General features: G+C 38.5%; 1 protein-coding gene and 1 long non-coding RNA gene across 4 annotated transcripts; both read left to right on the forward strand.

Moving 5' to 3' along the window:
* The first annotated feature begins 16,234 nt into the window (after window positions 1–16,234).
* LOC146453905 (uncharacterized) lies at window positions 16,235–18,118 on the forward strand. Of its 3 annotated transcripts, none has more exons than XR_014859365.1 (3): window positions 16,235–16,726; window positions 17,287–17,457; window positions 17,874–17,929. It is a non-coding gene; the product is annotated as an uncharacterized LOC146453905 (long non-coding RNA). The 3 variants fall into 3 exon arrangements; XR_014859364.1 differs by having other exon boundaries at window positions 16,236–16,726; window positions 17,925–18,118; XR_014859363.1 differs by lacking the exon at window positions 17,874–17,929 and having other exon boundaries at window positions 16,237–16,726; window positions 17,287–17,531.
* Window positions 17,453–21,811, forward strand: LOC146453906 (uncharacterized). Its single transcript, XM_085095981.1, has 5 exons — window positions 17,453–17,457; window positions 17,556–17,616; window positions 19,075–19,176; window positions 20,132–20,218; window positions 20,699–21,811. The coding sequence occupies exons 1-5, from the start codon at window positions 17,453–17,455 to the stop codon at window positions 21,710–21,712; spliced, it is 1,269 nt and encodes a 422-aa protein (XP_084952107.1). The 3' UTR covers window positions 21,713–21,811.
* The last annotated feature ends 239 nt before the right edge of the window (window positions 21,812–22,050 follow it).

The following is a 22,050-nucleotide window of genomic DNA, read 5'->3' on the forward strand; positions in this document are numbered from 1 at the left end:
CAGTTTCTTCGACCTTATGCAATTAAGCATCCTTTCCTTCGCCTACAAATTACAGTAATCTGGTTGCGAACACGTGGGTCACGCACTGGGCGAAAGCATCCATTGATTCCACAAGAAGATCAATTCAACGACTGATGGCAGAAACAGGAAAGAAATGAAGATGCGGATGTTGCTGATCAAACCAGAAGAGATCGTCCAGATGCCTCTTGATGTTGTGGCGCAACTGAGGCAAGAAAATGGGGCATCTTTGAAAGAAAAGGCAGCTGATCTTTACAAGGAGATCCACAAGAACCTTGCCCACATGGGAAAAGGTTTTGCACAAGTAGGCAAGAAACAACAGAAAAGGCACCTAACCCAAATTCAGTACATATTGCTTATGGAATAATTAACTCAAACAAGGCATATCGCAACAAATGATCTATTGTTTCCATGGATACGTCACTAAACCATACTATGAGTACCGTGTATAGTACCAACACTTAACAACTTATTACTATGATTTCATCGTAGAAAAAATGCCCAAGATGTAAAGTACAGTATAGCAACTCTGTTTTGAAATACGAAAAAATTGGTTGTTTGACTAGAGAACACAGCAACTCTGTGACAAGAAATAATTTTTTGCTTGTTTGACTTTAGAGTACAGCAAATTTCTTTAGAAACAAGAAATTATTGTTTGTTCGACTACAAGAAACATCCTAGTAAATATCCGTATTCATAAGCTTAATACAAAGAAGTTCAAAATATAGCCTTGAATGAAGAGAATGCTTGTTTGCTTATACCGAGGTAGTTAGTAGGGCAGGTCGATCAGGTCGGGTTACTTGGTAAAATAAGACATTGGTTACTTACCTAATTGATTTTTTAATTATTTTCACATTCAGTTGCTTTTACATTGTCGAAAGTTTCCAATATATATGGATGAAACCCCGGTAATGAAAGAAGTACACTGCGGGCATCCACCCCATTTTGACACAGAACGCGCATGATTAAGGCAGCAAGAACACTAGCCAGACATATCAACTAAAACAAAAATCGCCTTAAGAAGGAGGGGGTTTAGTTTCTCGTCAACTCCGTTTAAAGTGTTTCTTCACTCTGAAAGCGAGTTGGATTCACATGGACGGAGAGGGGAGGAGGGAAATGCAAATTGGGTGTTTATCAAACAAATTGATAAAAGTCAGTGTTATGTAACATCTGAGCGGGGTATCTGTTGGAATTGATTTTTTTATGTTTGGTGGCTTCTGTGTTGAAACAATACGGTCAAACCTGTATGTAGCAGTCAGCCTCGGGAATGGCTAAGTGACCGTTTAATTTAGGTGACCATTTAATAGGGGTTAAAATTAAAGTAAGGAGGGATGTAATTTTCGGGACTTTGACAACTGACTGCTTAATAGGGGGTGAATGCTTAAAACAATGCCGCTTAATCTGTTGACCGCATTATGCCAAATGGTCCCCCTGCTGGTTATGCAATACTGAGATGATCTGGGGCATTTGAAATTACGGGCTAGCCCTTGCATGCTAAGAGTGGCACCTTATTTTGCCGCCTTTGTCCTTCTTGAAACTAATTGAATTTTATTACCAGCTCAAGTTTTTCTTTCTTCATACTTCTTTTCTCTTTAATCTGCACTTTGTTTTTGATTGATGAAATGGGAGTATTTTACAAGAATAAATCACTATTTCTCACGCACAACTGAACATGACTCCCTCTTTGAACTAAAGAAAGAATTGATTGTTATCACTAAACCTCTTCGGAAAACTATCACCTACCTTGGCTACCTGATGGAGACTTTTAAAGATTTCAGACAAAGGCAATTTTTCAGACGCAAGACTTTTCATGGAGTGAGAAGCACTAAAGAGAGGATGAGGTCAGCTGATTACTGATGCACAGGACAATTTTATCTTATGACATTGGAATATTTGAATGAGAAAGAAATGATTCCCTTCTTCAACTTCCCTTTCTCTAGTGCAAGATGCAAGCGTAGAGTGTGAGAAGAAATTTACTCTGTTTCATTGTGCGCTCTCACTTTGCGCAAGAAGCTGACCATCGAAGTAGGCATAAATGAAAGCTGGAGAGCCTTTTACACTGGTGACTTAACTTTTCAATCTGTAGTTCTCTTCAGCTTCCTAGGTCCTGGCCTTGTCCTTCATAACACAAACCAGTCTCCAAGTACATTGCTGGAGCTTCACCCTTTGGTCAAACTGTGTTCGTAGTGGAACACCTTCAACCTCTTTTGTCAAGAGTACAATCTGGTTCCTTTCCCTCCCTTATCATCAACAATCCCATGTTTTCTTGTTTACCTCTTACGTCAGTCGTCTTCTTTTCCTTACATTTCCAACTATGTGAAGTCCCTTCCATTTCTCCACATGTACCATGATTTCCCTTGTGACGTCTTACATGGCTTTTACGTTACCTTGACGATGCAAAGGGAATGAAGGGTCTTTTAGGGACACAATCCAACCAAAAACCTCCCATTAACATTGGATCTGCAATGACCCTTTAGACTATTGCAGGACACCTCAATCCCTATCCACACCGCTGAAGCCACAAAACTGAAAAGAAAGAGAGATGAACAGCAGCATAAAGTAAAATATCAAAAACAGCTCACCACATCCCAAGAGCCACTGAATTCGACAAATGCCAAAATAAAGAACTTGAAAGTGGCTTTTCAGCAAACATTGGATGGCAGATTGGAGGAGATGAACTTGAAGAGCCAGGTGTACCATTAGGTGTTTTAGTGAGCAATGATGTTGCCCAAATTGCGCACTCAGAAAACATTGAAAAATTGATAACATCTTTAAACCACTTCAAGCTCCATCCCCTTCCACATTCTTGCATTAGTTCGTTCATTCTTTGTAACCCAATCTGTCAATCTTTTCCATTGCCAATATAATGTACATTTTGTGCAATTAAGAAATTAATATGAAAACAGAAGTTCAAGGAACAAGTTGTGAAGCAGGTGGATCAACATGTGTCCCAGTGAAATTATTCGTCGGTCGCAAGGAAAGAAAAGGAAAAGAAAGGAAAATCACAAGTGACAAAGTCTCTTAAAGAGGAAAAGAAAAAAATCGAGATGTTGTTCATGATATCCATGAGATCTTTGGTATTTTTAATTCTAAAAAGACGCTCATTTAGGAACGAATGGTTTGAGCACGCAACCAAAATTAATATATATAATAAATATATTTGGAGCCTAAAAGATAGGAATATTATGTACAACATCAACTGCCACAAAGTAAAGCAGGCCCGACTCTCTTTTACAACGGTAACCCATTGAGGTACAGAAGTTTGTTGTAGTCTACGTCAAATTAGAACCACAGATGGCTTTTCTGCTCGGGATTGTTGAGTACAAAATCTACTTGTCTTGCCCTCTTTTCTGCTTTAAGTGTTGAGTCCGCCCAGTGCTGCGCCAGCATTATCCATTTTCTGATAAGGGTTGGCTCACAACCGTTGCCGATCAGAAAGAGAACCAACTTGAGGGTTTCGGTGTCACCCATGGGTTTTCTCCAGAATATGAGCCGCATTTCCTCCGGCCACGATTTTAAAGGAAAGAATGCGTCCCTGTCAATTACTCTCGTCAACAGCCTTCTTTCCTCCACTACTTCTGCTCCTGACAGTAAACGAGTTTCTTCTCAATACAGACGTAACGCTGCCATCACGCGTCCTTTTGAAAAGTGCTCTATGAAAGCTGCAATCCTGCATCATGGTTTAAATACCCTCAATTACAATTTTGTCACCTTCCCTCGACAGAAAGGTTGATTGTTTGGATCAACAGTTATTCAATGTAATCGCACTAGCTATTGTTGGTAAATTTGCCGCAAACAATCGGCTCGAGTCTATTCAACCGGTTCCCATCAACACTCTCATATCTACCAGTCGTTCAATTTGCTGTAAGGTTGGAATAAGTCGGGGTTGTTTTAATCCGCTTTATCAGCGCGCTGGCCGATTTTAAATTCCTTATTCCTTTTTTAAATGCCTTATTAAAAAAAGAAACCTCTGAATTACGATCATTTCCTTTTCTTCATTGTTCTTTCCTTTTATTTTTAAATAAACAAAGGACTCGCGTTGCACGGTTGTCAATAGTAAGTTGTTATAGTTGAAATCAAACACCTTCAATGTCTTAAAATGATTTCTAATTTCATCTCACCTTTTTATTGGTCAAGTTCGATTCCTTCCCTGTGTCGGAAACAGGGAGGGCTTCAGTTTACTTGTGGCCAAACGCGGAACCACAAAACATAAATTGAAGTATGGAACAGAAATAAATATCAACGAAAACAGAAGGCAACGATAGAGGCAATGAAGTAAAAAAGAAATGAATGATTTTACTCTGAGCTGTGGACAACCAATGGGAACTGTACTGGTTAGTGAAAGAGTAAAATGTAGAAAATGTGACAAACCCTTGGTTTTAGAGAAAACAAGTCATCCAGTGGTCATCTACCACACATATCGTGGGACTTACATGGGGAGCCGCCTAACCAAACACTGTCGAACCTGCCAGATACACGAACACTACGGCCAATGGTCAATCCAAGGTCAAAAGTACTTTCATGCTACTACATTGAAACTGCCATTTCTGCTTTCTACAGAAGATACTGCGTTTGGTATGACATTGTTGAGCGAATGCTCTAACTTGTTATGGATTGGGGCCGTTCCTTTCTCCACTTTTGCCACTGCGTATAATCGTAGATTTGACTACAGAAGGCCCACAAACGAGGCAGATGCTGAAAGTGGGAGGCCTAAGACGAAGAGAAGAAAACGGTAGGACTAATTATTTACTTTTATGCATTTATGCAACGAGCGCTTACCAATGATTTTGCTACAAAATCGTTTCGCTACAGTGCAGTTTAGTCGATTCGATCGCTTCGTTTTAAAATTGACATATTCTCTAATATTTCAACTCTGCACTTTGCTCCTCATTCAAACGCTGTGAAACGTAGAAACAGCTAAGATAATTTTTCACCTGAACTCACTATAAGAACAAGAAATAATCACGTTTTCTTACTTAACGGTGTAGCGAAACGACTTGCTGTTTCAATAAACTGAGTTTCAATCCGCTTTTCTACCCACAATTCTTTAGAACAAAGGACTTGAATTTTTTTAGTGCGATACCCTGGATACCAGATCTAGATACAAGTGCGACAAAATTTCTAACAAAATTGTGCCATATGCTGTTGTTGTTGCACCGTTGATCTAATGCATCAGTCAATTCCAGCTGTGCACATCCCCCATCCCCCCCCCCCCCCCGCAGCAATAGTGGGGCATTTTCCCACACTGTCCATCCCGCAATTTGGGCATTATCTTTCCACCTAATTACCCCAGGGCATTTGACAATCTCACTTTTTTTCACCCTCCAGCATTGTCGCCTCCTTAATGGCAAATTCATCGACAAATACGGTATGTCTCTTATTGAATTTGTCTAGATAGGACATATAATGGGGTGAGAGCTGTAGAATGACCTATTTTTGTACTAACTCAGAACACAAGACCCTGCTAGGACTTAATTTGGCCTGAATTAGCTTAGATTTTACTGAAAGTAAGACGAGAAACGAAGAAAATAAAACATTTTTGACAAATTTTAGCCACCACCCCAGGGCATTTGAGCAACTATTTTGTCCCGGTGGTGGGGCATTTGCCAGTTTATTTTGAAAAAACCTAATTCCCGGGGGTCAGCCTGGGGGGAGGGATGGGCACTGTTGGAATTGACTGCTGCATAAAAGGTACAGGTACAAACCATAATTGAGACAAATTAACCCACCCTATTTGTTACCTTGTAGTGACCAATGACATGCATATATAACCCTCAAGCCCTGTAAAAGGGGGTCCAATTTTATTTTTAAATGTTTATAAGGTATGCAGCATCTTTGAAATGGTTATATATCATTCAAACAACCTTTATGCTACCTCAACAGAGACACTGCAGAAGATCTGAGACAAATGTTAAGACAAAGGCTTGTCATGGCGCGTACTGTTTGACTACAATCGATTGCGACGTCCCTAAATCGACAAATCGCGCAGGATATCCCAAGTCTGACGCCATAAATAGATGAATTATTACACTCGCAAACAATGTTTGAGTCCACCTGTACAACTACACAACCGATTCCGGTACTGGCTACGGCCCTTCGTCCTTGCAAACACAGACTGATATTTTCTAAGTCTCCCTAATGAGATGCATTTTTCCAACCGACAATTTACCTTTCTCGACTCGAAAATGCTTCTGTCCACCCATACGACTCGTACGAGTCGACAACAGATTCCTAGGGCCCTCAGCCTTACAAACATGGACTGATATTTTCTAAGTCTCCCTAATGAGATGCATTTTCCGACTCGACAATTTACTTTGTCGACTCAACAAGGCTTCTGTCCACCCGTACGAGTCGACAACTGATTGCTAGGACCCTACAGCCTTACAAACACAGACTGATATTTTCTAAGTCTCCCTAATGAGATGCATTTTTCGACTCGACAATTTACTTTGTCGACTCGACAAAGCTTCTGTCTACCCGTATGACTCGTACGAGTCGAAAACTGATTGCTAGGGCCCTACAGGCTTACAAACACGGACAGATATTTTCTAAGTCTCTCTAATAAGATGCACCCCTAAAAATTAAAAGCAACATCTTGTAATTCCACGAAAATGTAACTACCTCACCACTTGCACTAAACTGACCAGTGGAACAATTGTTCCACGACTCGTCCGAGTCGTAAAGGCACTTTCACGACCCGAACAAGTGGTGAGTATTGGACAACCCTCAGTAACTCGAACCTTTTTCATTTTCCCTTGAAGGTTCGAGTTATCGGGAGTGGACCGTACTGTTTCCTCTTTTCGTAATGTATTTGCTCCAAACTCATTACCTTCAGGCAAAAAAATTAGGCTAAATTACTACATCGAATGTTTATTTTATATCATGACAACCATTTACAGCAATTTGGCCTACAATATCTCACTGTTAAGTGTATAAAATGGGCTTCTCAGAAAAAAATCCCATCATAGCACTTTTCTGAAAAAAAATTTGATTCACAAAAATTAGCAAAAAAATTTGATAGCATCAGAGAAATTTTTTTTTCCAAAGTGATATGTAATTGTTCAATGAATTTAAAGAGAAGTGATCTCTCTCACATCAGCAACATTTCCTAAAAATTTGGCTGGAAAAGAAGAAATCTAAAATCAGTTATCATTTTCATCAATGAAATTGCATCAAAACACAGTCAAGAAATCCATTTCTCCATGGGAAAATAACAGCGGATCAAATTACGGGACCGAGTTCGCTTGGACAAATAGCTTGAAAACATCGCTCAAAAGATGCTTTTAGCAAAAGTTATTGAGCGTTTTCCCAACAGGTACGAAATTACGATCAATATTCAAAATAGACGACATATCAAACGCAAAAAAGGTAACCTGAGGAGTATATCTTCCCATTTGAAAACCACTTTCTGCTGTACATTGTAGATTCGCTGTGAAGAGTAGACGATCCCTTGTACAACTGAGTCAATAAGCTTATCCCCTTATTACACAATTTCTAAAATTGTTATTGAACTACAAAAACTGTGATGGTGGCCTAATAACAGGCAAATATATTCTACACGATGCAGAAATGGTTAAAGCAAATGCTTGCTGTCCTGCTTATTCCTCTTTATTCGCTCAATTGATAACACAACTTTGGGAAGAGAAAGTAAGGATGGTGAAAAGGGGATCATCAAACAAAGGCAGAATTTCTACTTTAATCTTAACAAAAACGTGCCTGACAATGGTGTAGCTGAATCCTGTATAACCGGCACCAGTTTATCAACGTTGAAAAAAGGATGGCTTTTGGTGAACAATTACGCGGCCCATCTTTCATTCACATGTTGCGAGTCTTGGTCAACTGAGCTGTGGTTTCCCAGGTAACTCTAATGATTCCATCATTTTCAGGCTACTCAGTTGTTGTCAGATATCACCTAGGGGCATGTAATTCCACCCATTGGAAACCTTGTGTAAGGTATTACAGTTCCTCCACTTTTATTATATTCTCATAATTATTGATCAGTATTTAGCACAAAGGCCAGAACGTGGATATGCCCTGAAACGGCCCAGCAAAAAGGACATTCTTCTGTCAAGTCCAAAAAGGTATATTGATTGAATTTTACAATAGGCAGGCAGTAAATCGCATCAGAGTGGAACCAAAAGATGTCATGAAAGAAGCCGGCTTAGAAGTTCTCTCAGCAAATCTGATCAAGTCTTGGTGGAGTACATACCACCAAAAGAATAGAAATTTATTGGACAATGCACCATCTGCCACTACTACATCCAGTGTGACTCTCAAATGTAACTCTACGCCATCAAGTGCACCACCTGCCTCTGTCATCCAATGCTGCACCTACCTTTGTGCCCTTCACTGCATTGTCTGCTGCTGTGCCAGTCAGTGCACCACCTGCCTTTGCCATCCTGTGCATTTCATGTTGCTGTGTCATACAATGCTGCACCTACCACTGTGCCTTTTAGTGCGTTGTCTGCTATTGTGCCATCCAGTGCACAACCTGCCTGTGTCATCCAGTTTTACCATGTTACAAGCCTTTGTGTCTGGTTCTATTTCATCGCTCTCAAGTGTGGTTAGTAAGTGGTCCTTTGCAGAATACTTCAGTCTAGCATACGTGGTCGAAATGAGAGTAATACTTGCGCTTTCATGTCTTTGTACTTTGTTGTGTTGGTTGTTGGAGTTCTTATTATAATATGTTTGACACTGTAAAGCGCATTTGGGTGTTAGCACTAGGTAATCTCAGGGGCCACCATCTGGGATTTTATTACAATGTTATTGTTTAAAAGCCCTCTTCGGGCGCCTGTTGTGCCATTGCCGCGACATGGTTTCAGCGGCTTTGTTTGGGGATTTTATTAGAACTTTTGCCTTCTTGCTATTTTTTACGCTGGTTTCTTGACATTTGCAGTTGACTCGACGAATTACGAAACTTTTTCTTTTTTTATCTTATTTGTATTGTATTGCTCATTAATTTTTTTGTTTTTCCATATTTTTGCACCGCATTGTTATAGTTTTCCGCTTAGTAATTACCGATTGTTCATCACTTGTTAATTTTTTGCTACCATGTGTTATCACGCCCTGTTATGTAATCATCTTTGAAACGTTATGTCATCTTTTATACTGCAAGCTTATTAAAGGAAATTGTAATTTATTGATCACTTGCACTGCAACTGAGGAAGGCCAATGACCGAAAGGTTTTTTTTTTTTTATTAAATTTTTTACTCTTTTAGATTTTTTATTGTATATAGTTGTTTTCGCTCGAAGTTGTCCATCCTCGTTTTTTATACTAGTTTTAAATTCATTCCTCAAGGTTTGGATTGTGAATACTTTCGGATCCTTCTGGCGCAGAAGCATCTCTGTTGGCCCGAAGCATTTTAACTTATTATTGACCTTCACACCAATTATTGGTTTTCAACAGTGGTTCCCTGATAACACGGCTCATTTCGTGCAGTTATTTTAGCCTTGATCACCATTCCTGGGAAATGAACTGTACATTTTACCTACCTTCCACTTGCCATTATTATTACTGACTGACTTTGCCTTTGCGAATATTTTCTGAGTCATAAATTTTGTATACATATCATTAACACATGCACAATTACAGCTTCTATTGATAAATACCATTATATAATAATACGAACGCATACAGTTTTTCAAAATCATAAACATCTGTTTAATTTGTCTTTCTTATAATATGCATATTATTATCAAAAACATACATAACTATTAATTATTATTGTCCATATTATTGGTACAGTCGTAGTTACACTTTTCATCACTACAATACTTGAAGAATTCTCTACATAAACTCACATGTGCTCTTAAGTCAATTGATTGCACTCAGTACAGCAATGCTATACAACTGATCATGATAAAAATAACTTTTTATTAATAATAAATTACTTTTCTAAGTATTATTACGCAATCATGTAAGCTTGTGCTATTTGAACTTGTTCACAGACGCATGCTCATATGGTTCCGCATTCGACTTGAGGTTGATGGAGGAGCTTCTCCATCTGAATGGAGTGCCACAAAGAATTTTACCCTTATCTTTGGCACCTTCACAGGTGTGTGTTAGTTACTGCATACACAAGGATATGTTTTTTAATGGAAGTGGTAACCTGAGTCACCATTTTGTAAAAAGTCATCATTTTATACACTGTATTTCAAAGGTTCGATTACAGAGTCATTATGTCTACACTCCGGCCTGTATCCTAAGCTACAGGCCAACCGTAGAGGCAGCGGAAAATTTAAGGTAGGCATAGAAGGGCTTATTGTAAATTTTATAGATTTGCTGTATTGTGTAAACAACAACAATAACAACAATCTTTATTCCTGCCCAGAAATTATACAGTGTTACATTAAGGGGGCCCTCTGGTTGAAATTTCGAAAATTTGAAAAATTTTTGAGAATTTTTTTTTTTTATTTTGTTCTTTTTATTTGAGGGGGCAGAAGACAGCTTGAAAATTGATATAATCTTTGTTGTTGTTAATAATTAACTAAGAATACACAAATATGGTCAAGTTCACTCAGAAGTTGGTACATAGAGTCAAACACTTGCTTCATACCAAATTTCAGCAGTCTACCACAAATGGGGGGGATGCTATGACTATTGTAGTAATGACCTATTTTATTGATGGTTTTCAACCAGAGGGCCCCCTTAATACAAGAAAGAAAAATTACTAAAGAAGAGGGCACAGCCACTTAGAAATAGCAAGCTAATCGAGCTAAGTGGCTGGGCCAAGCGGAAAAATTTGCAAATACCCTACATTAAAATAGAACTAAGGACACGATTTACCATTCACACACACAAGCACACACAAAAATAACAATAAACAAGGGGAAGTGCACACGCAAAAAACTAGAAAATAAAGTACATCAATGAGCCAGTCAGTAGTTGGAGATAAGCGATTCTTTTAAGAGGACTTTGAAACAGGTACGACTCTTGAATTTTAATGACTCTTCAATGGAATTCCAAACTTTAGCTCCAAAAAAGCGAATGTTAAATTTGCCATAGTTGGTCCTCGCTTTAGGCAGATAGTATGAGATCTTACATGCCAATCTTGTTTGATATTGATATTGATATTGATATTGGAGTGAGAAGGGTACTATGTCTGTGTGTAAGGTTTGGCTTCTTCACAGAACATTAAGATCCATGTCTCTAAACTAAAGAAATAGACATAAGGGCTTCAAATAAACTCTAAATAAGCTGCAAACGAAAAACTATAAGAAAAAGGAAATTCCAGATTTTTTTTGTCTTTTTTTCACATAATCATAAACTATGAAAAAAGAACTTCCTGTTGTTTCTTGCTCTTAGTAAGTACATAAAACCAGTTGCTGGAATAGTATGCAATGTGAGAAGGGCCATATCATGTACCTCACATGGAGTAGTTACAACCAATGGAACACTGCTGAATTGTTGGTCGGTACAACACCAACTAGTGTTTCATCTGGTGTTATTCCTCCCCTATGGACAGGATCCATTAGTGATAAAGAAATTGTGAAACAAAGTGGACTGCTGAACTTGCTTGAGGAAGAGGATGCAGTTATGGCTGACAAGGGTTTCTTTATTTAGGATATCCTTGCATTTAGTTTTGATATTTGGGTGTTTACTGTATTCTTCCAGAAAGTGTCTTTGCCTGATCCAAAGGGTTTGTTTTGAAAGCAAAGTTGACACCATCCAAATAAAACACGACTTTTTTCCTTCCAAAAGTCATCTCCATGTTCCTGTCCCATTCTCTTTGCGAATGCAACGCACTGTCTCCCGTTATCATCACTAAGTAATCCCTTTTTGTGGGCTTGAAAATGCCAAAACCCGACTATTGATGAAGGGCTAAACACCTTGCATTCTAAAATGCTCACTTCTTTCATAAGGCGTTATGCTGCAAAGTTTCTTTTGGTTCACCTTTATTTGTGCAGTGTTCAAATTATAAGCCTTTGCTGTTGGTACGATTACTTACACGGCCTACCACATCTGACACTGCTTTCTTCAACTTTTGAATGCATTGAAAATCCTCTCTTAGCATCTCTTATAACCTCGGATTACAGTTGCTGCAAGCATTCTCCTCTTGATTACCATTTAACTAAACGATAAATTAGTTCCCAGTCCATCGACAGTGGTACTTTTGGCACATGCTTTCTGGTAACCTACCACAGAATTCGAAAGGTAAGCTGCGAAAAACCTTTCTTTAGCTAATTTTTAATAATATAAAGCGTAAGCTTAAAATTATCGGGAGAAAGCACACTACACTATAAATGAAGTGTTCACCACAAAAAAACATTAACCTTACACTGAGAGTCTTCTCGAATCCTTCAAAACTATAAAATCGCCAGCACGATTGCATAACGATTTTGGATTTATGAGATGCATTGATGTGTAATTCTTGTTCACGCTTAATGTGGAGGAGCCGGCCAGGGAAGTCAAGAAAACGACATTCAGTGAACCACATAAACAAAACGTGAAGGTAGAGACATGAGACCAAAAAACATTTTTTTCTTGACGCCCCGTTTTTTTGTTTTTCATGTTTTTATTATTTTTTATTTCCTTTATAGGCTGAAAAGGCAGCCTCTCCCTTGTTAGAAAAATGAAAGCATGAAAACATAACCAGAACGGTTGAGGTGAATGAGTTACTGGTTTGAGCATCGTTAGCATTAGTGTCCTTGCCCGCTCACACTTCTCATTCTGTTTTCTTTGTCACAAAGGTGTTTAAAATTTTAACCTTTTTCTAGAGGATGTAAGTTGTCTCCCAGAAGGTTCCACCAAGGTAAATTCCTGTACAGGGGTATTTCTTATCTATTTTGACTACTTACAGACCATATGTAGAACCTAAAATATCGTGACTGAACTTGAGCTGAACAATTTTCTTAATTTAACAAGTACTCTTTCATGTTTCTGAAAAGTTCTTCAAGGTTTTACGTTTCTTTACGAATCCATTCCATGAATATGGGTTCTTTTATTTCACTTTCAAATCGCCGTTCCTTTTGTAAGAAAACACCTACTTTTGATGGTGATCACGCAAGAAGGTGAAATCCCTGTAGTACAGCACATGGGAGCTGTCCTTTTTCGGAGTTTACAGCAATTAATTATCTTTTTCCTTTAGTCCTATTCTTGGCAAGACGAGGCGTTTGACATTATAAAGTTTTTTTTGATAAAAACAAGAATACAGCAAATAACTTTTTTAAGCTTTAACATTTTTATCAAAGGAATCGCCTGATTATAAAAAAAAAAGATGATGGTGAAAGCCCTGTTGACGTGCATGAGGATACCCCAAGCGAACATGTAAGAAAGGCCAATTGTTGTAAACAACTTCCCCGTTGGCTAGTTTGACAGTGTAAATGTCCTAGTTGGAAGTGTTCCTAATACTTTGTACAAGGCTTAATGTGATTAAAAAAAAATAATGCAACAAATGGAATTTTCCTTTTTGAAACTCGCTCTTTTTTCCCAAAGGAATTGGAGAAAATTTTGAAAGTGAGGTTGATGCTTATGAACTTCAAAGTTCAATGCAAGATGACAGCACACCAAAGCACGTAAGAAGGGCCAATTACTCTAATAAATTTGTAGTAGAATTATTTTTCATTTTAATTTAAATGTCAGAATCTCTTTTACTTGTCTACAGACTATGTGTTTTTAATGTTTTGTCATAAGGTTCATCAATCAAAGCAACTGAATTGTGAAACTCAGTTTTTCCCCCCATAAATTCCAGGAATCGGAGAAGGATGTGCATGGCAGTGATACCAAAGATGGAGCCTCTGTAAAACGAGCAAGAAAGGTAACTTGAAAAGATTCCAGAATTGATTTGTTATATGACTCAAATCGACCTTTGTGATTGGATGGCTGGACCATCGGTGGCTACTTCTTTTTCCTTTCACACAAGGCACCTATAATAGTCGCACCCTGTAATTGGACATAATTTCGTAACCTTTTTTTTACCATTATTAGGAGTGTATCATTTGCCGTTAATGTACCACCTGTGACTGTGGGCAAAAACTCTTACCGTATTTACTCGTGTATAAGTCGACCTGTTGTGACCAAAAAATCAGCCCAAAAAATCGCTCTCGACTTATACATGAGTCATACAAAAAAACCCTACCAAGAAACCCAAGAAATTAGCATAACAATTACTCGAAGTCCGTTAGGAAAACCGAGTTTACAAAACCAGTTCTAATTGTGTTCGAGTATTGACAGTTTTCGGTGCATTCTTCGTCAACAAAAATGAAATATAAATAAATATTACGTGGTTGAAACACAAACCTACTGGAGAGTTTCTGCTGTGTCTTTTTATACATAGAGCAGACATTTTTCTTAGAGCTTCGCTGCCGTTTACGGTGCTGAATGTTCGTTTTCATCAAACGATTACAGGAGCTTAGTGACCTGGCACGGAAAGCACGTGGAGCTACCTTAGTTACCAGTACTCCTCAAATTTGTAGTTTGGTTACCAAGTTTTCCAAAATGGCGGTGTTTTCATCGAGCGATCTTCGGCTTTCCTTCGGTCTTCTTAATCTCCTTTCAAACTCAACATTGAGATAAAGGTTAGTTAAATGCAAGAAGATTTCATTTTCAATGCTATTTACTTCAAAATATCGTAAATTACTTCTCAAGTAAGTCAACGTGCTCGTGTGTGCGTAAATCCGAAAATCATGATGATATAAACAAGTGCTAATAAACTTCACCGCACACGATTACATTTTGCTCTGCAGTTTTACTTATTCACCATGTTTACAGTACATTCTCAGAAATAAGAGATTAACTTTTTGGGAAACTTCTTTCGCTCTGAAATTTTCTTCTTTAGCCAGAAATGATGAAAATCCGATTTTTGACCTTGAAAATGGGGGGTCGACTTATACACGAGTTCGACTTATACACGAGTAAATACGGTAGTTTAAGGTGGCTGGTACCAGTTTTCAGCTGTTTGACCGTTTATGACTTTGATAAAATAGGACAAAAAGATAAACCAAGGCCATTATAACACTTTTGTAGGGTTGAATTATATAATTTATAGTTGACAAAAATCAAGTGTTATTGCGGCACTGGCGGTTTCCATGGCAACGTCTTCAAAGGATTATTTAGACCCACTTTTAAGCTTGTGGCACTGATAAAAAATTAACCCGGTGACCCCTGCTATTTTTTTTAGTAAAAGCTTTTGGCATTTGAAAAGGAAAATGCACAATGATTTTAAACAAATTCCACGGAACAGATTTTTTGTAAATTGGAAAAAAAGACAATTTTTACCCAGTGAAAGAATTTTTTGAGAATTTTTTAATTTTTTCTGATGTTTCCTCTCAAAAATAATATCATATTGAAACAATAAAAAGAGGGGGTCACCGGACTTGTTTCTAGGTAAAAGCCTTCATGAGTTTAGTAATTGTCACGCGCGTCTTCGCGCTTTCAAAATCTGGATTCTTTAAGATCAACAGTTGCTCATGATCAGTTCTGACTACCGCTGACTGTTGCGTGTGCTTCTGCATGCAGCTACTCTTTGGAGAGTTTCGGAGTCAGTTGATCTGCCGTTTTCAGTTCTTTACTGCTTAGAAGATTACTTAGTGGCCGTTACAGCCTCCTGGACTCACCCTGAAAGATTTCCTCACAACGTCTGGCTAGATTAGCCATTTTTTTACCAAATAGCATCAAACGAAACTTTGAAATGGAGCAAACTGCTTGCAGAACACGTGTCAGTCGGTGTTTCAGAATGTTGAGATTGTGAGGCTTCTAAATTGTACAATACTTAGCTTTTTTATTTGACACTTTCTCATGCATTTGTCCTTATTCTTTGCCGTTGTTTACGTCGAAGTGTACAACGATGGCGGCCATTATTCTCTTTGACCGCCTGACTCACGGTGTCCTCGCTGATAAAGTTGCGTGGATTAGGCAGCTCAGGATGGCGAGCAGTGACAGTTACAAATGTTGTGTAAAGTTTGTCAAGGTCATCGTAACAGTGGGCGTTGAGCACAAAATTAACAAACTATAGAATGTGGCCAAGACGATCAAGCGAGATGATATGTGGTAGTATGCCGGTTCTCCATTTTATAAACATTTTGTGAATCCTTGAAGCTCCATCACGATCGATTGCAGTTTTGCCTTTCAAACTTAATATTGAACACCAGAAACAATTTGTCTTAAACATAAGGAATTAACTAATGTCACAGTAGAAGATACAGTCTCGGATATACGCGAAATTCATTTCAAACAGGACAAAAGTAAACTAGCAGGAAAAAAGCCACGCGCCGCCATATTTGTTTTGATTTTTTAGTCTCTTTTTATCGCGTTTTTCACGTGACGCGCGATAGTCAGACCTGCTCCCCGCGCGAGGAAACTGGTACCAGCCACCTTAAGGAAACCTCTGCTATTCTCCAACATAAACTATTGACATCTTTCAAGTTGATTAAATTTCTTGAGTTTCATGAATTGCTTGGATGTCTGATTTTCATAGGACTGTTAAATGGAACTGGAGCAGTGGGTGGCAGTATATTTCCCAAACAAATTCTACGTTGGCAAAATAACTAAGTTCAACCACGATGGAAATTTAGTTGTCAGATTTCTTGACCAGCATCCCAACGACAAGTTTGAATACAGAAAGGACGTCGAAGAAGTAGGAAAAAGTTGATATTTTATCGTGATGTAAAAGTCTTTATGGACGGTAAAAAGTCCTTCATTATAAAAGATATGGAGATTCTCCGCAAAAAATATGCAGAGTTCAGGAAGAACTGCCTCTGTAGAGCAAAGGTAAGGTGTAAAAATGGCGTAATAGTTCTGGCCTTCAACAAACGCTTATTATGCACTCAAAGTGAAGACACCCTTATTTAAGTTAGTTCTCCTATCAATGTAAATCGCAACGTAACGCCGTTGCAATCCAAGTTATGTCAGTAAAAGAATGGGCCTGAAATATCCCCTCTTTGTCTGCAACTTTTTCCCATGAAGAAGAATTGCGTTGAGTTGCAAGTTTCAGCAAATAAAATCTTTCCAAATAGCGGCTTCCCTTACTAGGAAATTTTCATGACCAGTAACTTGCCTTCGACTCTGAGAGACTGACATGTACTTAATCTGAAAAGTTCATCTAGGTCTTACATTTCTAAGTTGTTCCAGTGCCCCCAAAGCTTTAACACTTTACATTCCCGTTAATTTTAACGACTGACGTTATGTTTATCCCAAGTGACTGACAGCGTTAGAGTACAGCAGCCATACATTGCAAAGAAAGATCATGTTCCTTAAATGCTGCTTTACTAAGCACTTCATGCGATTGCAGTTCCACTGCATTGATTGCATAAACTTGCATATCCCACCAGGTGGATTCAATGTGGAATTTAAAGAGGCACATCGACCTCAAGGAGAAAATCGGAGATGTCGGTATAACAATAGGGGACTTAAAAACCCTGCAGTGTACCGTCTCAGAATAAGATGCAGCAGTCCTGAGACGTTACAAGTCCGGTTTTACTGCTGGCTGGTTAAACGATGAGGTATGTGCATTTCATACCAAATCTTAGTCAAAGGTGGGGAACGTTCAGTGGGTTTTTCGGCAGTTGTAATGACATGCTTTTTTTTTTAATTTCTTTAGGTCATCAATGCTGTTCTCAAAAATTTCAGGGAAGAAGCAGGTCGATGCATCGTCAATTTATGTAGATTCGTGGTAAATTGCTTTTAAAAGTTTTCTTAAGGGAAACAGAAATACTGCCTAACGTACAGCAAAGTAGGGCATTTTCTTATGAACCGAGTATGTGTAAACGATCTCTTTGGATTTAAACAGGGTAAAAAGGTTTTGTGTACAAATAAAAATTGGCAAAAAGGGGACTGAGCGAAGAAAACTTCAAAGGATGGATTGACAAGGTAATACTTTTCTTTGTTTCCAAATACTGAATATCCATTCGCGATTTAGTGCCTGTGAGAAGCCTACAGCAAACTGACAAAATGCTATATTCACCGGCAGAGAGAACTAGAAAGTGCAGACTTGGTCATCATTCCTGTGCACAAGAATGAAATTAATTGGGTTTTAGGGGTAAGTATTGTTTGTTTAGTGATGGATTTATAAATTATATATTGTAAAAAAAATAAGGCTGTGAGAAAGTCGGGGACTTGCAAAAAAAGAATGCTAGGCTAACTGTTTAGCTAGGCGTCGTTAAATTCACCATGTGCCTCCCTTATCATTTTTGACTCAACACTACACTATCCAAGACAAGTAACTAGTTTTGGCTTGTTCGCGGCGATTTGGTGCGTCAAAGTCGCCGTTTTGCTGGGCGTTGGTCTCTTAACATACCACTGACCATCGCAAGTATTGCAGAAACATTTGGTGCACTTTCTATGTTGGACACAAGCCACTTTTAAACACAAGAAAAGACGGTGAAATGTAACTACATGTATTTCGAGTGGAGTTAAGAAAGATTTGTTTATTTAGGTGCGATCGGACGGATCGGCCAACAGTAAATAAAAATGAAATTTACAATGGATAGAACTAAGATGATGTTACAATACAAGTAACATGTGCCCTGCCTGTCATACTTATACATGCCTTTCAAAGTAGTGAAATATTTTCGGACTTGGGTTGACTTTTACATACCTGCCATGGGGCGTGCTAATCAAGTTTCACGCGTTTGTATGGCCTTGTTAAGCTGCATTTTCAATTAAGTAAAGCATTGGTTAAATATATATCATTTTATGGGAACTCACTTTGATACCTTTTCAGGTCGTAAAGAACAAAGAAGGAGTAGTAGAATACTAAGACAGTTTTAGAGAGGCTCCTTTGCCCTCATTCTTTAGCACCATCAGGTATGTTTTTGGAATAATGAATTATAATACTGAATAAGAAATTAACACTAATGGCTGAAAGTTACTGTAAGACGGTATAAACACTCTACTTAGTTATCAAGAATTAAGCATATGAAAGAGCAACAAGTGGCTCTATAGACTTGCTTAAGAGCTTGCTGTTGTACTCAGTTGAACAGAATTAAACCAATAGACTAACTGGCAAAGGATAGTCAATTAATAATGAGTTGTACACTTACCTCCAGCTGGGGCAAAGGCAAAATAGCCATCTAACAATGTAGATGGTTTAAAACAATCATATAAATTATGCTCCCCAGGAATTTTTTTCCGTGCACGGGATTCGAAAGGAATGGAAGACAATCACTAAAAGAAGCCCCAAGCAAGAAGACTTCAATAGTTGTGCAGTATTCATGCTTGAGGTGAGTGAATAGCTGTTACAGGTATGAACTCATTGTATGTACCTTAACCTTTATTTCAGGACAACTCAGCATAGGGAGTATATATAAATAAAAACTTCGCCATAAATATACCTATAGAGAAAATCATGGTTCGCACAACTTCAGACTAACAAAATTCAAGGACTTTTCAAGGAGACAACCTAGTTTTCAAGGACCAATGTTTATTCAGTATATCAACATTTTCGTCCCCTTTTTTACACCTAAAACACTCCATTCAGTCATAACTTATTTCCGGTCTTCAAATAGTTCAGCCTTGGTTGATGAAGTTAGTCTCTGTAACGACATTCTGTAAAATGATCAACCACTGGCTATTTTACTTGCACTTACGTCTGAGGTAACAAAAATAAATTTTGAAATGCAGATACAGCAATACAACATTGCTCAACAAAAATGATAAAATTTCTATGTTTCAGCAGCCTTTTATAGGTTCCAACTTTCCAATTAGTTTGTCCACAACCTCTTGCAGTTGAAGAGTGTTATCTTTGGCTGCTTTTCTATTAAAGAGCATTGGATTTATTGGCAAGAGTAAGCTGCCCAGTTTCTTCAGCTTTGACACTCAAATCATCTGTTGACTTCACAAGTGAGTCTATATCCAATTCCAGCGTTTCTTTTTGTGTTTCTCCCCTTTCATTTAAGACTTCAAGGCACTTTCTCCCATGCTTTCTATGTTGATCTCTTCATTGCAAACCGACAATACCTGGTCTTGTGTTTGTCTCCTTTGAATCCTTTCACCCAGCTTAACTTTGCACCAGTAAACCATTTACGATTAAATACACATTTGCCGATTGCTCATTTAAATTGCAAACGAAGCCGTCAATATAATGCCGAATTGCCATCTCAAGACCATAATTAGTTTGTAGCATTGAATCGCCTTCCTTGTAATTTCGTGTTTCTCCTATTTCTCTTCCCGTCAAAGGATAATGTTGATCTCACTGAAGACATTCCTCCCTCCAGTGGCAATAGTAAGCCCGTGAAGCAAAAACACAAAGGAAAATCAGCTAAGGTAAACAAAAAAACACATTGTCAACCATACCTGTCTACAACTTTCTTGGGATGTTTTAGGGGGAGGGGGGGCTTGGGGGAGTGGGGCGAGGATGTTTATTGTTTCATTAGTTGTGGTTACACTAGCCTTTTTACCCGTGGGTAACTAGCATTTTCCCACAGGTAAGAATTTTTTTGTGTGTAACCGCTTTTCCCAAACCGAAACTGCCTTTGGGTTATTTCCATGGATACATCAAAGAGAACAAAAGAACTTCCCATGACAGTTCCCGAACTGAAAAGTACGGTTTATCTGCTCCCTGAGGTGGCTTGCCCAATCATCATGCAGAACGTAGCTAACACAGGAAGTCGCCTGCTATGCTCTAAGTTGACCTCTGATACGCTTGGCTAATTTCGCGCTCACTGGTACCACAACGCGACATGGCAGGGTTTCGCGCATCACTGTGAGTATTGATTTCTCTATTTTCACGAGTTTTCTCTTCAGACTATCAGTTTCGAAGTTGATCAAGTTGTAATCTTTTTGTTTATCTGTTATAGGAACGCTAGTCAAAACGGAGATCCGTACTACAACGGGTATTTATTTCAATCAAGAAACCAAACAAGGCAGCCTGGAAATCTTACCGGTAATCCCCTGTACGATGATCTGCCTCTACCGCACTATCCGCACTATCCAGCGATGGTAAATCCGTACCCCATATACCAGAACCCGTTGCCCAGTGCTAGCATGTTTGAACCAGACAGGGACAGTGATAGTCCAAGTCCAAGTGAAACCTCGAACGATCGCAACAAGCGCAGTAGCTGGTCGTTAACCGAAGAGAGATGCTTAATTGCCGCCTATAAGGAGTACTACGGTAGACTTAAGTCTACAAAAAGCAGTCAAGGCAAGAAAAACATATGGGAAGATATCTTGAAGCAGTTTCAAAGTATGTGCTTGAGCAATGGTGTGGAGTCGGAAAAGTCATTAGCACAGCTAAAGGAGAAGTGGCGGGCGCTCTTGGATAAATACAAAAATGTATGCGACCACAACAATCGGACGGGAAGGGAACGGAAAACTTTCACACACTACGAGGACATAGACGAATTTATGGCTTCGTCAGACAAAGTCAATCCAAGATTTGTCAAGGAAACAAATTATAACTCTGAGGATACCGACGACATTTTATCGACCGGAAATCAAGATTGTGGTAAGAAACCAGAGAAACGGCCAGCCACCACAGCTGAAAGCGAAAGTGTGGATGCAGAGAAAACTGGAAAAACTGGGCAAAAGGAGGAGAAAGGACCCAAAAAGAAGAAGAAAAGACTTAGCGGCGATGACATGGAGCTAGGAATCCTTGACATGATGAAGGCTCAGCAAGAAGCCATTAAAAAATCAGAGGAGAATGACGAGAGAGTTTTAGAAGCTCTTCTCAAATCTCAGTCAGAAGCGCAACGACAACACCAAGAATTTGTTGTGTCTGTATTAGGAAAACTTGGGGACATATTTGCTTCCAAAAAATAGCTTCTAACTTAAAGTTTTCATTCAAAGGAAAAAAAAGAACAGTTTATTGATTGTTGTGTTAAGAAATTTTAATTGATCTTGAATATCATTCAGTGGACACTGAAACACAGAGTGCTGTGAAATGATTACAATCGAAAGACAGAGCACAATAAGGTTCTAAAATTATACATCTGCTGTTTCTTTAGTATAATATGCGTTTCAGTTTTTAACAAGCCTGATTTCCTGTAATTATCCCGTGACTGTACATTTTACGCTATTTTCATTGATTTTATATCACAGTACTATATATTCAATCTCCTGTTACTTTCAAGTTCGGATCAATCCGATCAAATATATAA

Source organism: Pavona decussata, unplaced genomic scaffold (assembly GCF_977016875.1).
Source record: "Pavona decussata unplaced genomic scaffold, jaPavDecu1.1 SCAFFOLD_321, whole genome shotgun sequence".
In the NCBI taxonomy this organism is placed as follows: Eukaryota; Metazoa; Cnidaria; class Anthozoa; order Scleractinia; family Agariciidae; genus Pavona; species Pavona decussata.